This window comes from Natrix helvetica (genome assembly GCF_964273705.1).
Source record: "Natrix helvetica genome assembly, chromosome: Z".
NCBI lineage: Eukaryota > Metazoa > Chordata > Lepidosauria > Squamata > Natricidae > Natrix > Natrix helvetica.
Window position 1 is genome coordinate 41,619,119 of NC_138554.1, and position 17,676 is coordinate 41,636,794.

General features: G+C 39.7%; 1 protein-coding gene across 1 annotated transcript in view; it reads right to left on the reverse strand.

Annotated features, from left to right (window-relative positions):
- Positions 1-1,981: 1,981 nt before the first annotated feature.
- UBE2Z (ubiquitin conjugating enzyme E2 Z) overlaps positions 1,982-17,676 on the reverse strand; it is a 28,650-nt gene continuing 12,955 nt past the window's right edge. The window contains exons 4-7 of the mRNA XM_081932540.1: positions 15,919-16,030; positions 11,074-11,186; positions 9,634-9,724; positions 1,982-3,162 (exon numbers count right to left, since the gene is read on the reverse strand). Of these exons, the coding sequence (XP_081788666.1) occupies positions 2,992-3,162; positions 9,634-9,724; positions 11,074-11,186; positions 15,919-16,030 (487 nt within the window). The 3' untranslated portion in view covers positions 1,982-2,991. The remainder of the gene's footprint in view (positions 3,163-9,633; positions 9,725-11,073; positions 11,187-15,918; positions 16,031-17,676) is intronic.

Here is a 17,676-nt window from a genome sequence, read left to right on the forward strand (position 1 = left end):
TTGGCCTTTTTTTGGAATTTGGGGTAAGATAGGGAATCAAATTTATGTGTTCACAAATAGAATGGGAAAGGCAGCCAGTCACTCCTTGTTCAGTGCTTGCAAATGCTAGTGACGGCTACTGTCAAAATGAGAATGAATGGCAGGAGGTTAGAGGGTTTTTTTCCTTTCTCTTGTGCAACTCATTCAAGTCCTCCCAGAACGTAGCATGGAAAATCTATTTAACCAGTCAAAACCAAACTTGCATTATGGCTTTGAATAATATAATGTGAAACAATTTTGCAGTTTGCCTAGGAAAGCATTGTGGCTCAATGTACTTCTGAATTGGAAGCTACATTGGAAGCATTAAATTCACATGATTATTATCCAGGTCTGTATTTTCCTTCTTTGGCCACATGATCTTTGGAAGCCTTTTGAGAATGGATGCACCAAGGAATTTAGTTTATATGCTGCCCTGAGAACATGTTACACACATCTAATATACATATTTTTTATGTCATCTGGATTTTGCAATTGGAGTTCTTTAGAATGCTGATTAGGATTATTCTCTTATCTCTATTGCTTTTGGAAGAACAGAGTTTAGAACACTTTCAAGATCATAGGCTAGAGCTGAACAATCTAGCCAGTAGGAAATTCCATCATTGCAGATCTGGCAATGATGCTGGAGAAAGCATATGTTTATAGTTATTCTTTCAGTCTCTAACATACCTTATGGCTAGGTAGCAGTTTTACATTTCAGATAAGACACAGTTGAACTCCAGATCCTGCCAAAACAAACTTTATTGCACCAAAAAACCCTTATGTACAACTGTATATAAACAAGGTTTCTTTATTTGAAGATCCTTGTGCATGTTTCTTTTTTTTTCTTAAGCTTGTTAGGTCTAAAATTATGTCACTAACATTTGTCTAGATCAGTCATCTAGGATTGTCACTTCTTAAAATGGAAACGTTCAGAAGACAGATAATTATGGGCAGCTACAAAATCAGATTCCTTTTTTTCTTACACCTACATGCGAGCCACATGAAAAAAAAATCACATAAGGCATTTTTCATGTTTTGTTTTAAAGAAATGTATGCAATACTTCCAACAGCCAACATGCATCTGGAGTTAAGATGCCTTGAAATCACAGTGCTCTAATCCAGGAGCACTTCTAGCCCTAGCGAAAAGCCAAATTCATTCAGTTGGCACAGTGCATAAGGCCTAAGTCTCACTGATACCAGCAGGACTTAACAATTACATCCCTTTGATTTTGAGGGAAGTGAGAAGAGAATAAGTAAATCTGTCTTTTGTTGGATTATATCTAGAGATTAAAATGAACATGATAATATTTGCCTCTTGAGGCCTTCCCTTTTACAAGGCATCTACATGTAAACTTGTATTGCAATGTTTTTTTCCAGATACCACCAGCTATTCATATCCCTTGGAGACTCTTGGGGGAGAGGAAAGACAGAGAAACAATTCTACTTTGTTTTAGATATAATTAATTTTTCCAATACCCAAAACTGCAGGGTATTTTGAGCAGAATGCCCTCTCTTGTATCCCAAAGGAAGTATAAGAACAGCTGGAAGGATGCTGCCTATGAACATACAGGATGTTTAAAGGGAGAGGTGAGATGGATGGCAGGTACAAGCATGGAACTCTGTACTTTACTAGGCTGATGGCTGAACACAGTCTTTCCCATAGAATGGCTCCTGCTTCAGATCATGTGATGTGCATCAATAACTAACATCAATTCCTCCAATTTTCTAAAGGCTTAGAGACAGTTCTAAAAGTGCTAAGTCTTCTGGATTTTCTCTAGAAAGAGTTTAAATTCCTACATTTAAAAAATCTTCAGAAATCTGGAATCTTTTCTGTATCATAGATGCAATCTGGAAGAATGGAGTTATGATAAGATTTTATAGAAAAACTCATCCACTACCGTGCAATTCCATATTTCAGGCTCAATAAATTCTTATTAAAATAAGACCTGATCCTTTGACTGGATAGTTTCAACAATTTATTCTCCAGGTGTAACAGTCTAAGAGACATTGACCATATTTCTTCTTTCTCTGTCACGAAACTCCTAGGTATGTTCTCCCTGCCTCCCAAAAATAAAGCATGGAAGCTAAAGCTACTTCAGATAAACATGCTAATTTCTGGTTCTGCTGCACTTATTTGTACTTCAGTTCTGCAATCATTATTTCTCCCTCACTATATATAACCCATCCCCAAAATTATATCCATCTTACCAAAGGAGATAATTTTTTTCTCCTTTAGAACCATTGACTTGCACAGTAGGCTTAAAGCCTGAATTTTTTTTCCCCTGGGTTGCGTTTTACTCCTTTCCTGCCTCGACTTCCTGAAAGTCAGGAAAACAAGCATTTAATAAAGCTGTTCAAAACTTTAAAACAAAGCAAAACGAAACAAAAAACACGAAGCCCAGTTCCAGCAAAAATTCTTCCTCTTTGGTCTGTCTTTAAGACAGACAACATCAAGCCAATTGGGAAGCTACAGTGCACCAGATCTGAAGAAATAGGATGTGATGTACAAATAGTCAAAAAGTGCTTTAACAGACTCAATTACTGGGAGCCCATCAAGGTGTAGAAACAAGCTGGGAAGGAAGTGCTAGGAATATGCAGTACATTTATGAAACAAGGACAATGGAACAAGGAGCCATGCTTTATCTCATGCTCTTTTGAGAATTGGCGGAAAGGGAGACATAAACCTGCCTAGAGGTTTTTCCAAAATGCTTTTTTTTTTTTTTGCGTGTCATTCACTCAGAGGTCTCCAGCAGAGGGAAGGGTCATTTCTAAAGTGCAGCCTCTCACAAGCCCAGTTCGGTTTTAGCTCTTTTAACAGGATGCACCAAGTAATAAAAGGCTGTTTTTTCCACTTGTGTGCTCGCTCTGGAACCTAAACAAGTTCTTAGGTCTCTCTGGGATCCTCCACAGCACCTGGAGTTGGAAGATCCCACCCCCACGTTTTGGAATCCCAAGTAATCAGGTGGGAGGCATCTAAATCTTAATGCTCCCCTGAGTGTCTGTTTCTGTTTCGGAAGAGCTGCTTTCTGAGTCTATGTCTGGATTCTCCTGCTGGTGCTTCTCCTGAACCTTCAGGCGGATTCCTTGCAAACGTACTAAAAGGGACTGGTAGTCAAAGTGTCCTCGCTTCTCTCCAAAGGGATCCTGGAAGAGGAAAAAAAGTGCAGATTTCAATTGTCATTGGCAGATCAGTAGATTGAAAGGAATTTAAGCATCCATCAAGTTAATTATTCCAGCAATAAAATAACTTCCCTATTCACTATAAATTACATTAACAAATGAAGAGAGCTTGAAAAAGCTGGAAAGAGATATGTAAATTCTGTGTGAAGTGCTAATTGGTGGGTTTAGAATTTCTGAATTAGGCTTTAATTTAGGTGCCAGTTCTGATTCCCCAGCTGCTTTGGCATTCTTGATGACATCCTTGCTCCTGCAGTAGAATGCTATCTCTGACATCCTCTATTTATTCAAGCAGTGTTTTCTTCTGCATGGATAATTACAATTTGTTCTGGACAACATTGAGGGCTGGTTTTGGCCTTGCTGCCCTACATCAAGCATCTTCAATCATTTTTTGCCTTTACCCCAAAAGGAAAGTTTTAAAACTGAAATCCCTGCAGATTGAGCTCTTTCTAAACTGAGTTGCTTCAAAGAAGGAGAGAGGTAAGGAAGAGATCTGACAGCAGAACTTTTGGAAGAGAAAAAAATGCTAATATAACTATCATTTATTTGAATTAACTTGCATTGAACCACACAATAACCACACTGACTTAGTTCAAATAATGTATTGAGCCACCAATTAGCCACAAACAAGATAGCTTAATATGATGTGTATTCCCAGCCAGTCTGCCCACACTTGATGTGAATCCTCAATGGCGTCCTGTAAATCCAAATGTAGCTTTTTTACAATGGAAATTTTGAGTATAAATCTAGCATGCATTTTAAAATGTTGCTATGGTCTAGAAACAGAATTCACCAAAAAACGTCTTGCACAATAAATTTCAGGGGAGCATGCATAGGAGAACAGTAAGCTGAACAACAGCCAATGGCTAAAACTACTAAAGAGCTGTCGGTATCAAAAATATTTACAAATATCAGTATCAAATCAACAGTCTACATTTAGGATCTTGCATTGAGGAAAGATGATCAGTACAAAAATAATGTAAAGCTTATGATGGATCTTCTGTGAAGAAAATGGCATCCCTAAACAAATTTCTTATTAACACCAGAAAATGCAATGATCAGGTCCTTTTATACTGGGGTTGAGCAACCTTTTTGGTGAGCATAGATTCAAATTTTATATACGGTGGAAAGAGCAAAAGCAATGGTCCAAAATAGGCACAGTCATGTCACATATATGTGGCGACGATCCTTGGGTTTTTTTTCCTAATTTTTTTTTAGGAAGAAGAGTTGTTCCTTTTTTGGAAAATGAGGTAAACCAATTTTCAGGCAAATGCAACACTTCTGGGTTTATTCTTCAGAACTGCTGGAAAGGAACCACTAATTTTCAACAATCATACCACTATCATTTAGCAGCTCAGCCCTAGGACCCACAAGAAGGGATTTGGTCTCCCACATAAAATTCTCCTGTATTTTGAAATTAATTTCTGTTTGTAGAACAGGTAACTTTTGTAAATTCTGCCTCTATCTTAACATTCCATGTATTTGGGGAAGCATTCAAACTAAAGCAGCATAATCCAGAAATATGATAATCGAGTTTGCTGATTGAGAGAGACCAGAAATACCTTAGCGAGACAGACAGAAAAACCATGGGCTCTGAAGAGTCTCCCGTAAATTCGGGCTGACAAACCGATGCCGAGGATCTTTGGATCAGAACTTTCCTGAGGGAAAAGTGAAGAAGGAGCTACGTCTCATTAGACCCAGAGGAATGTAACAGGTTTCCTGTAGGTCAGAGATTAGCTCTCTGAATCTGGGTGGGGGGAAGCGGCATTGTAAAATGGCCGCTACAAAGCTGGAGCTTCTGGACTAAGCATTTGAGCAGGAGTGGTGTTTGGGAGGAGTGATGAGACCTGGAGAGAAGATTTAAATAACCAAATGACACAAATCAGAATTTGGAAAAGGCAAAGAATCTTGTGGGTAGAAAATAACATTAACGGACAGATTGGGACTTTGGCGGAAAGAAAAGAAAGAAGGAAAATAATTGTGGTTTAAATCATTAAGCCCGAAGATAACTGCTTGCTTTAAACAACCTGGAGACAGAAATGAGAATTGACTAACCCATTGAAATACAAATTTTGATTTTGGATCTGAAAAGATTGTGTCTTTAAAAGAAATTGACAATTGGGAAATTCACGGGAGAAGGAGGGGGGAATGGAAGCTAAAAATATCTACACCAAGAAGGCTTGCTTTTTTCGAGCTTGTTCTAATTTACACATCTTAAGCAACCCTAATCAATGAGATGTGGAAGATAACATGAGGAAAAATCAAGAAAAAGCATTATTTTTTTTCGTTCATAATTTTATCTTTCCTGGATTTAAAAATATCAAGTTGTATTGCTGAAAATCATTGAGTTGAAAGAATATGGAGCCATTTGCCGGAGGGAAGGACAAAGAAAGTGAAGTATTTAAGGAGGGTTCGAATTTGTGGCTGTGGAGGAAAAGAAGAATGTCTCCCCCTTCTCTTTCCACTTCAGCTGAACTGGAATATTGGAGCTGGATCAGAATTGGAAAATAAGAAAAAACTGTGGAACCTAAATTATAATTAACTGTAATTTTTGAACTGGACATTATGAAAAGTTGGGAATTTGAAGAAATATGCGTCATTATTAAAAATATGCATGAGTCATTAAACTTAAACTTAAATAGAACTTTGAAGTTAGAAATTAAGGCGAAACAAGAAGCAAAGGACAAAGAATGAAAAGAAAGACCAGGGGAGACATGATAGCAGTGTTCCAATATCTCAGGGGTTGTCACAAAGAAGAGGGAATCAAACTATTCTCTGAGGCACCTGAGGGTAGAACAAGAAGCAATGGGTGGAAACTGATCAAGGAGAGAAGCAACTTAGAAGTGAGGAGAAATTTCCTGACAGTTAGAACAATTAATCAGTGGAACAGCTTGTCTTGAGAAGTTGTGAATGCCCCAACACTGGAAGTCTTTAAGAAGATGTTGGATAGCCATTTGTCTGAAACGGTATAGGGTTTCCTGCCTAGGCAGGGGGTTGGACTAGAAGACCTCCAAGGTCCCTTCCAACTCTACTATTGTATTGTATTGTATTGTATTGTATTGTATTGTATTGTATTGTATTGTATTGTATTGTATTGTATTGTAAGGAGGGGAAGGTAGTGAAATTACAGAAGCAATAGAAAATAAAAAGCAGCCAGATGATTTCATTGGGTTTGACAGTGGCGCAGGGAAAATTGAAAAGGGGGGATATGTCTAAACAAAGAAAAGGGAAGGGATTACAGAAGAAAGGAAAGGAAATGCCAGTCAGGAATCGAGAAGAAAGAAAGGACTGATAAGAGAAAAGAGGAAGAGAAGACAGGGAGCTAGAGGATACATCGAAAGATTCAGCAGTGGGTGATGGAAAAGTTTGAGAAGGAAGAATATATACCCAGTAGAAAGAAAAAGCAGCTTAGAGTTTGGGATAAAAGGCTCACTAGGAAGAAATGGAAAGGATAAGGGAAAAAAATGAAGATTGATAGGAGAGAGGAAGAAGGGAAGCACATATATATACAGAAGCACATATATTAATATGAATGACTAGCTAATTGGATATTTAGAAATTACTATATGGAGAGTATAAAGTACAGATATGTGATTTACTCTTTTACATAGTTAAACTGAGTTGCTAATTGATTGAATATGATAATGAAAAGATAATCAAATATGTTAAAATATATGAAATATAGTTACATATAGAACTTTTAAGAACAGAATATAAGTAAGGTGCATATTGCTTGTTATTTTATATAGTAGATCAATGGAATTGTAATAAGCATTGAATAGCAAGGATTATAATTAAAAATAATTAAATGTAAGCTAAGTAAAGATATGGAAAAATGGAGGAGGAATTTGAAATATACTTATAATGGAAAATTATTGAGATTATAGAGAACTAAAAATTTGGGGCATGTAATGATGTATAACTATACAATATTATGATGAGAATAGCTAGAAATTGTAACCAGGTCCACACTCTGGCCAAAAAATAAGATGGGGGTAGGTTTAAAAATATAATTGCTATATATGTAAACCTTTTTTTTAAAAAAAGGAGGATACATGTTAAAATTATTAATATGATAGATGTTTATTGAAATGAAATTACTAATACAATCAGTATTAAATGAAGCTGGCTCAGATGCTGAAATACACCATGCAAATGAGATGAAGATTGTGGAAGAGAGAAGCAAGAGGAAGAAGAGCGAATTAGGAGGGGGGGGAGAAAGAAGAAGTGCAAAGAGGAGAGAGGAGAAGGAGAGAGAAAGGGGAAGTAGAGAAGAGAAGGATGACGGGGAAGAAAGGAGATAGAGAGGAGGAGAGGGAGAAGAAAGTGATGGACAGGATATAAATATGGTGTATGGAGAGCAGAAGAGCCAATGATAGTTTTTGGGGTTTGATGGTAAGACAAATGGACATAATCTTGAATAATACAATACAATAATACAATACAATACAATAGTAGAGTTGGAAGGGACCTTGGAGGTCTTCTAGTCCAACCCCCTGCCTAGGCAGGAAACCCTATACCGTTTCAGACAAATAGCTATCCAACATCTTCTTAAAGACTTCCAGTGTTGGGGCATTCACAACTTCTGGAGGCAAGCTGTTCCACTGATTAATTGTTCTAACTGTCAGGAAATTTCTCCTCACTTCTAAGTTGCTTCTCTCCTTGATCAGTTTCCACCCATTGCTTCTTGGGTTGCCAATACAAAATAGTGTTGGTTATGTAACGGTATACATGTGATTATTTGTATGAAAATGAAAAAAAAACCTTTTTAAAAAAGTTTGTTGATTGAAAACCTCAGCTTTTATATCCCAAATTTGTGGCAGATGTTAAAAGTTTTGATAAAGCAAACACTTATTTAATCCCTTTTACTTTTCCACCTGCAGGCAGTACACAAACACAATTGCACTGCAGGTTTTGTAAAGTAATTACAAATTTGTGAAGTTATGATAACTGTTTTGAGCCATGGTGGTGCAGTGGTTAGAGTGCAGTACTGCAGGCTACTTCTGCTGACTGCCTTCTTCTGCTGCTTCTTATGCCATATCCGTCATTGAATGTTGTCGATCCTATTTTTATCAACAGCCACATGAAAAATTGCTGTTGAGTTTTGTTCAAACCAGATCCTTAGATTTTGAAGCCATGATGTTCTTCTGTCTGGACCTTGTTTGCCTGCAATCTTTCCTTGGAGGATTAAGTGAAGTATACTGTATTTTTCTAGGTGTCGCATCACGTGACCAATATATTCTAACTTTCACTTTTTTATGGTTTTAAAGATTTTCCTTGGCTTTCCCACATGGCTTATCACCTTCTGATAACCCAGTTGCCTGTAAATCCACATTGCTGACTGCCCATTGACTGCAATTTGGGGGTTAAAATCTCACCACACTCAGCCTTCCATCCTTCCAAGATGGGTAAAAGGCGGTCACAGATTGTTGGGGGAAATAAGCTGACTCTGTAAACCATTTAGAGAGGATTATAAAGCAATGTGAAGCCGTATACAAGTCTAAGCCTTCACAGTATTGGGATGACATTTGAGAGGAATATATTGTGTTCTTGGAGGCTGCTCTTGCTTCTCATACACTGTACTAGACCAGCAAAGGCATTTTTATTCAGACAATAAGAGTCTGAAGTTACATTTGGTAAAGATTTTTATTTCTTACTTATGCATGGGAAGAAACTAAGTTGTAGAGATTTATTTTCTGTTAATGCAGGTAATCCTCAACTTATGGCCACAATTGAGCCCCTCGCTAACCAAGACAGTTAAATAAAATTTGCCCAATTTGCAACTTTTCTTGCTACAGTTGTTAAATGAATTGCAAAGTTGTTGAGTTAGTAACATGCTTGTTAAATCAATATGGCTTCCCCACTGACATTCCTTGTCAGAAAGTCATAAAAGGTTATCATATAATCCTGGGATACTGCAACTGTCATAAACACATGCCAGTTGCCAAGTATCTGAGTTTTGGTCACTGCTGCAATAGTCATGTCACTTTTTCCAGCACTGTTTGTCAACACTGAACTGAACCTGACACTGTTGTAATTTCAAATGGTCGCTAAATGACTTGTTAAAAGTCAAAGGCTACCTGCATTTTATTTTTATCCTTGAATACATTTGGTGGGTAAAATGGTAGGATTTATTTTTCATGAGTATATGAAAAAAAAGAATGAAGATTCCCCTTGTACAAGCCAAGACTGATTCAAATTGCCTCCCATTATTCATAATCATTTCCTGCTTGCTATACTAGCACCCGCTGCTCTAAAATCTTTGAATAATATAAGGATTCCAATTCAGATTTTCATATTCCTATTCAGAAAAAGGTTCTGCTGAATGACAAAGTTATTTTCTCAAATCAGAAGATGAGAAATCAATCCCTGATTATTGTTAAGTGTTTTTACAAATCTTCCTTGCCAGTCAACATGTACACATCATCTCGTCCTTACCTGTATGGACTGTCCTTGGAGGTGAAGCCTCTCTTTGCATACCCCCTCATAAAAATCATAATATTCCATGAAGGATTTCTCCATAACTCCACTAGAAGAAAAGAAACAATAAAGTATGAGACCCACCAGCAATAAAGCTGTTTTTCCCCCATCAAAGAGTTAATGCCCAGTTTTAAAACTCTTTTTTTTAAAACCCACGGACAGAAAACAACAGCTTGTTCAACAAGGGTATTCCCTTTATGCATAATATTCCTTAGTCTTGAGGTACAAGGGCAGACTAGCTTTTCATTTATGTTTATTACATATGACTAAATATCTGTATGTACCACACTATTTTCTTCTCGAGCAAAAACAATAAGAGATCATTTCTTTAAAAAAAAAATCACCTCAGTATTTATAGCTGTGTTTGTATAAATAAAAAGGCAAAATCTCATTTTATCGTCCAAAGCAAGTGTGCAACTACATGCTAGTCAGAGGAGCACTTTGCGTTTTCCCATTAATTGAATTAGTTGCATTAATTAACCCACTTTCAGTTGAGTTTCAGAAAACTTGCACCAACATTTCTGGAACTAGTGAGCTCCAGATAGATTGCAACACTCAGAATTGAGCATGGCTATTGTAAATACATCTGAAGAACACTAGTTGGAAAACACTGATATATTGGCAATGCTTTCGTCAATGAAGGGTCACAAATGTATTTCATATATAAATTCCTTAATATATAAATAATTCAAACATTCTATAAATTGTTCTAAATTTTTTTGGGATGGAAACACAATGAAGATGATAAAGTGCAGCCATTAAGAAACCAAAATTGAATTTGATGATATTAGTACATTTCTATTAGATGATTGGGGTGTGGAAGAGAGGGTGAACAGCTTTGCTAAGGGCCTAAGATTATGAAGAAGAAATCTGAACATGGACCTTCTAATTATCTGAACTTTTAAACTCATAAAAAAAGGGGGGGAAACACCAGACAGATGTTATGTGATGGGATTTCTTTGGTCCCTACCGAATTATTTTGCCTAGATCTAATGCTTTTTCCTATCTTGACCAAAAAAAGAAAAGAACTACCATATCTAAACATTACCACCTTATTACTTACCTAAATCAAGTTTCCTCAATCTGATACACACTAAATATATTGAACTAGAACAGCCATCACCCTTAGCCAACATTCAACATAAGTGGAAGGTACAAAGCTTGAGAAGCCATATTATAAAACTGCAAACTTTTTCTAGAGTGGCATGCAGAATCTGCCAGAATATTAACTATGTGGCTATAAAAGCAGTGGAGATTGAACACTCAAATGGTGAAGATTATATTGCCAATTTCCCCAGAAATGGGCAAAGCATCATTCAGAAATATATTTTCTGAAGTTTTCAATGGAGTATAGAAAGTGAACCTGCTAGTTAAATCATAATGTCTCTCCAAACATACCGTAAAGGGTCTGGACAAGGGCATTTCCCTTCCAGCATGTCACATACAGCGATGCGGATAGTTTCGTGTCGGATGCACTCATTGTAATTTTTACTGTCTCCTGGATGCCTTTCCTACAAAACATCAACAACTGAGAATCTCTCCACTTATGACATACAAACAAACAGAATGAGAATTATTACAATATACCCCACCACCAATATAATCCCACTGTCATGAAAATAAATAATTCAGCAAAAAGCAAAATAAAAATTAGATGCAAGAAAATAAATATACGCCAATATATAATACAATAATACAATAGCAGAGTTGAAAGGGACCTTGGAGGTCTTCTAGTCCAACCCCCTGCCTAGGCAGGAAACCCTATACCATTTCCGATAAATGGCTATCCAACATCTTCTTAAAGACTTCCAGTGTTGGGGCATTCACAACTTCTGGAGGCAAGCTGTTCCACTGATCAATTGTTCTAACTGTCAGGAAATTTCTCCTAAGTTCTAAGTTGCTTCTCTCCTTGATTAGTTTCCACCAATTGCTTCTTGTTCTACCCTCAGGTGCCTTGGAGAATAGTTTGACTCCCTCTTCTTTGTGGCAACCCCTGAGATATTGGAATACTGCTATCATGTCTCCCCTAGTCCTTCTTTGTATTAAACTAGACATACCCAGTTCTTGCAACCGTTCTTCATATGTTTTAGTCTCCAGTCCCCTAATCATCTTTGTCGCTCTTCTCTGCACTCTTTCTAGAGTCTCCACATCTTTTTTACATCGTGGCGACCAGAACTGAATGCAGTATTCCAAGTGTGGCCTTACCAAGGCATTATAAAGTGGTATTAACACTTCACGTGATCTTGATTCTATCCCTCTGTTTATGCAGCCTAGAACTATGTTGGCTTTTTTGGCAGCTGCTGCACACTGCTGGCTCATATTTAAATGGTTGTCCACTAGGATTCCAAGGTACCTCTCACAAGTACTACTATTGAGCAAGGTACCGTGTTTCCCTGAAAATATGACATGTCCGGATAATAAGGCCATGACACATTTTTCTGGTGGGCAAAAATATAAGCCCTCCCCCGTAAATAAGCCCCCTGGACAACCCCCCACCAGGCAGAGCGCCACTCACCAACCTAGCGGTATGCTGAAGGTGCCAAGCCGCGGGAACAGGGGGGGCAAAGGTGATCGCATTGCTAGGTTGGTGAGCGGTGCTGTGCCCAGCTGGAGGGGGTGGGTTTGCCAGGCACCTGCTCTCTTGCAACCAGGCTCCCAAAGTTGTCACAGCAGCGCAGCACAGCAGGCACGAAGCTACCACGCTCATGGCAGCTACCCAGCAAACCCCCTTTCCAGCCAGGCACAGCACCATTCACTGACCTAGGCGTATCGCCAAGCCACGTGAGCGCCTGTTCGCTGCTGCCTGGCTCCCGCAGCTTGCTGCCTTCGAAATGCCAGTGAATGGCGCTCTGCACGGTTGGAGAAGGGGGTTGCACGAGCGGCTGGTCCGCTCCCGCTCTCACGCCTCCCAGCCTCACTATGCCCTGGCCCAGCTCTCTCTGCAGAGGAGGAGCACCTCCGCTCCCGCTGCCACCACTGCCATCCCAGGATGGCTTTTTCGGCGGCTTCCAAAACCAAATCTTTCGGCAGTGGCCACTCTGGGCGTACACTCTATGGTTGTATGCTCTGGGAGTACGCTCTGCCGGCAGCCAGCTCACAACCATAGAGAGCATTTTGAAGATGCCAAGCTGCGGGAATGTGCAAACGTGGCTTGGCGATACCCCTAGGTGAGTGAATGGTGCTGTGCCCAGCTGGAAAGCGCAGTGCAACACAGCTGTTCACCCCTGAGGCTGTGCCCGGCTCTTTGGGAGCCCCCTCGCAAAAGAGCATCTCCCCAGCAACCCCAAAAACAATAAGTTCCCCCCCCCCAATAATAAGGCCCAAACCATATTTTGTGGGCAGAAAGAAAATAAAACCCTGTCTTATTTTCAGGGAAACACGGTACCACCTATACTGTACCTGTGCATTTCCTTTTTCTTGCCGAAATGTAGAAACTTACTCTTTTCACCATTGAATTTTATTTTATTAGATAGTGCCCAATGTTCAAATTTGTCAAGATCCTTCTGTATCTTAAGCCTATCTTCTGGACTGTTGGCTATTCCTGCCAGCTTGGTATCATCTGCAAATTTGATGAGTTCCCCATTTATTCCTTTCTTCATTGTAAGTTTTCCTCACTTCATCTTTATAGGCTTGGGCTATTTGCTGATATTCTGCCTTAGATATGTCCCCCTCTTTCCACTTTTTATACTTGTGGGTTTCTGTAATGGCAACAATATTGTATCTGCCCTCATTTATCTCAATTTCTAATTCACCCTGTTTATTCCTCATACACTGTGCATTGGTGTATAGACATTTGAGTCCATTTTGATTGACCCTGTGTTTACTGACTACATAACCTGTGTTATGCCTGACTGCCCCTATTTTCTTGCCACTTGTATGATTCGTGCACATGGTATGGCACTCACTATTAAATGCTTGGTTTTGCTTGACAGCAGGAGTGATAATCTTACCCGCAGAAACATCTATGTTAAATGCACTGATAACCCTATGAGTTTTAGATTGCTGGGGGCAGAAATGTTCTGTATCAATTAATTCTCTGTCCCCGCTGTTCAGTTTAAATGTTTATCCAGAAAATCTGTGAATTTAATGCCAAGTAACTCAGTCCCTTTCTTGGATGGGTGCAAACCATCTCGGTACAAAAGAGATGGTTTGCACCCATCCAAGAAAGGGACTGAGTTGCTTGGCATTAAATTCACAGATTTTCTGGATAGACATTTAAATATATATATACACACACACAATCATTATAAAGTAGTATATAATATTTTATTTGTTGTTAGTCACTAAGCCGTGTCTGACTCTGTGCAGCCCCATGGGCCACAGCACGCCAGGCCTACCTGTCCTCCACTGTCTCCCAGAGTTTGCCCAAATTCATGTTTATTGTATTGATGACCCTACTTAACTATCTCATCCTCTACTGTCCCCTTTTCCTTTTGCCTTCAGCCTTTACTGACATCAGGGTCTTTTCCAATGAGTCTTCTTTTCTCATAGGTGGCTGAAGGATTTGAGAAGTTTAATACTATTATATGAAATTATATTACAGGTAGTTCCCAAGTTACGAATGTAATGGAACCTGCCCATTCCATTCGTAACCCAAGGATTCATATGAGTGAATTGCATAACCTGAACGCGATCACTCCCCCCTTTCGCCCATGCATTCTCTAATCAAATATATGGCTCGTTAAGTGCACATTAGAAATTTCAGGGTGAGGTAGTGATGGAACAGGCCACCTGCTTCAGACCACCCAAGCACTCGAATCCACTGAGATAGCGCATTCTCCCTCCCCTGGAGTTCCCACAATTGCTCCCCGCTCCCACCTCCTTCACTTACCTCAGTGTTTCTCAAACTTGGTGACTTTAAGTCCTGTGGACTTCAACTCCCAGAATCCCCCAGCCAGCACAGCTGGCTGGGGGATTCTGGGAGTTGAAGTCCACAGGACTTAAAGTCGCCAAGTTTGAGAAACACTGACTTACCTTGTGAAGATTTGTTTCCTCTCCAGCCCATTTCTTTGCCTGCGAGTAGCAAGAGCAGAGGGAGAGCAGGACAAGCACCCTGCTTGGCTTTTCTGATTCACCAAGGCCGCCTGTGACTTGTGGAGTGGCGGGCAGCCCCAGTGACTCTCCTCCAAAGGTTTAAAGCCTCCCGCTGATATACAAAAACTTTCCGTGCACAGACTGGAAACTTCTAGATACCCTAATCTTGTGAGATTTCAAGCACCTATTCTCTGCAAAAGCACATGTGTGCCTGAAGTTGCAAGAGATCATGGACTCCAGAAGCTTTCAGTCTCTGGCCAAAAAGTGTTTATGCCCCAATAGGGCTTGAGGAGGCCTTTGCCGAAGATAAGGGAGCCCCCGGAGGGAGCATGCATCGCTTCAGTTTTATTTTCTCCAGGAAAACCCTTTACTCAAGGCCTTTGCCAAACAGAACGGAGCTCCAGAGCAACATGTGCTCCCTCCAAGGATTTCGTTCTCTTCAGCAGAGGGCTTGAGGAAAGGCCTTTCCTGGCAAAAACAGAGCTCTGGAGTGACACACATGTTCCTCCTGGCCTCCGTTCTTGGCAACAAAGGCTTTTTGCAAAGATAGCAAAAGGCTTTGTGATTCAGGCCTTCCCTCCATTTGCAAAGCCTTTTGCTGCAGATTTCATCCAAAGCCTCTTATTTGCAGAGAACAGAGGCCTAAAGTACCATGAGAGCACAAGAGATCAGTAGCATGAGATCTCGTACCACTGATCTTGCGTGATCTTGCAGACTTTAGGACTCTATTCTCTGCATACTTACCGAAGGCCTGAAGCACTGAAACAGGCCAAGAAAACGAAGGCTCTCTAGATCTTCACAAGGGTAGTATCCACAGGCCTAGTGCCTGTGAAAACCTGGCACTGGGGATGGGGTGTGTGGGGGAAATAGCAGGGTGAATGTTGCATAGTCTGTCTGGTCATTTGTACGGGTAAACAACTGCTGTGGTGCTACAACATTCATAGTTTCAAGACTTGTTCATAAATACTAGTGGGAGTTTAGTGCATAACTGTGAGGGAACAGTCTTAATTTGGGACTTACCTCTATATGAAAGATTTTGAAGCTGAAAAAAAAGGTCACTCATTGCTAACTCCAATCTAAATGGGGGAATCTAAAAATCATGCTCTGCATGCTTTCTCTAGTCTAGCCTCTTTAAATTCACCAATCTTTTCAATTATCAAATGAAAAAATGTCCCATTTGCCATATAATCCAAAATCGGGGTTCCTTACCTGTTCAAAGCCAGGTTCATTGTGATAGGGATTTTCAGTCATTAAAGACTGTATAGATATAAGTACTGAAGAAATGCTCTGTGCAGGACTCCAGGCTGGACCAGTCCATGTGCTGTGAGATAGCAAAAAAAAAAAAAAGTTTATTTCCACAGGTGCAAACACAAAATAATTTCTTAAGGACGCATAGGAACCTCAATGTATTTTGATGTAGCTTATCACATTTATGAACCCAGCTAAATAAAAAAGACGTTATGTTGTAGGGGGAAATGGCTCCCAGGATTCAAAGGCAAAAAAATACTTCAAAGCTTTCAGGGGCACATAGGTAATACCTGTCCACAAGTCTTTAAGCAGTTGTGCTTAAACTTTTACTGGGATCATGTGGCCATTGCAAAGGATACCTAATATATGCAAAGAAAAGAAGTCACCTCACTATAAAGAGCTCCAGATGAATGCCATGTTAATGCTACAAGAGGCTCAAGTACCCTTTTCTGCTTGAATCGAAAACACTGTATCTAGGTCCACAAAATGGTAAGTCAAACTGAAGATTGTCAACACTTCGAAACAAAGAAGAAAATATTACATTCCTGAAATGTCTAGTTGCATGAATAAGAAAAACACCAATAAAGATCAATATATGCTGTCCAGCAATAATGCCTAACCTTACATCTGTTGACAACTTACTTATAGGCAATAATCAATGTAGTAACATAAGGTACCGTATTTTTCAGAGTATAAGACACACCGGAGTATAAGACGCACCAAGGTTTTGAAGAGGCAAATTAAAGTTTTTGCACTCTGCAAACTTCCCCAAAATTGCTCGTTTTTCACGAAAACGCGCCCGTGTTTTTTTTAAAGGGCATGAATAGCCTTTGGAGGTTTGTAGAGTGTTCATGGGGAAGAGGGCCAAAAACGAGAAAAAAATGAGCCCGTTTCTTTGTCAAAAAAGGGCATTAGGAAGCTTATAGAGTGCTCCTGGGGGCTGGAGGGAGCAAAAGTGAGCAAAAAACAACCCATTTTTTGCTCATTTCTGTCCTCCCCAGCCTCCAGAAGCTCTCTGAAAGCCTCCTACAAGTATGCACGGCCTTTTGGTGAAAGGGCAGGGTTTCAGGAGGCAAAAAAATGCTGTATTCAGTGTATAAGACACACCCAGATTTTCAGCCTCTTTTTTGAGGGAAAAAGGTGCGCCTTATATTCCAAAAAATATGGTAATACAGTTGTAATCAGAAAATACTTTCTGTAGGGAAGATAATTGGCTATAAGTAAGTTGTCCAAAGTCAGCAACAGGTAAGGTTAGACCTTAATGTGTTGTGTGACCCTTCTCTGACTTTTCTGAGCTTTTGGAAAGGATGCATTATCACAGATCTGAGTCTTCTGTAATTAGGACTAAGGCCATATTCATAGTGTCTTAGGGCTGGAAGGACCAGAGATGTCTTCTAACTCAGCCCCCTGCTCAAGGCAGGACACTTATACTAGCCCAGTCAAATGGTTATCCAGTCTATTCTTGAAAACCTCCAGTCATGGAGCACTAACACCACAGGGAATATGAACACATTCCGACAGAGACAAGTTCCCAGTGGATGGGCTCCAGCAGGAGCCTGAAAGTTCGGAAGACTCAGATCAGATCCTGCAACATTATCCTGGGACATGTATATTTGCCTTCATTCATAAGGGTGGTCTTACAAGCACAGTGAAAAGTGGTATTATCACTTTTCATTGTCTTGGTGCTGTTGATGCAGCCTAGGACTCCACTGGCTTTTT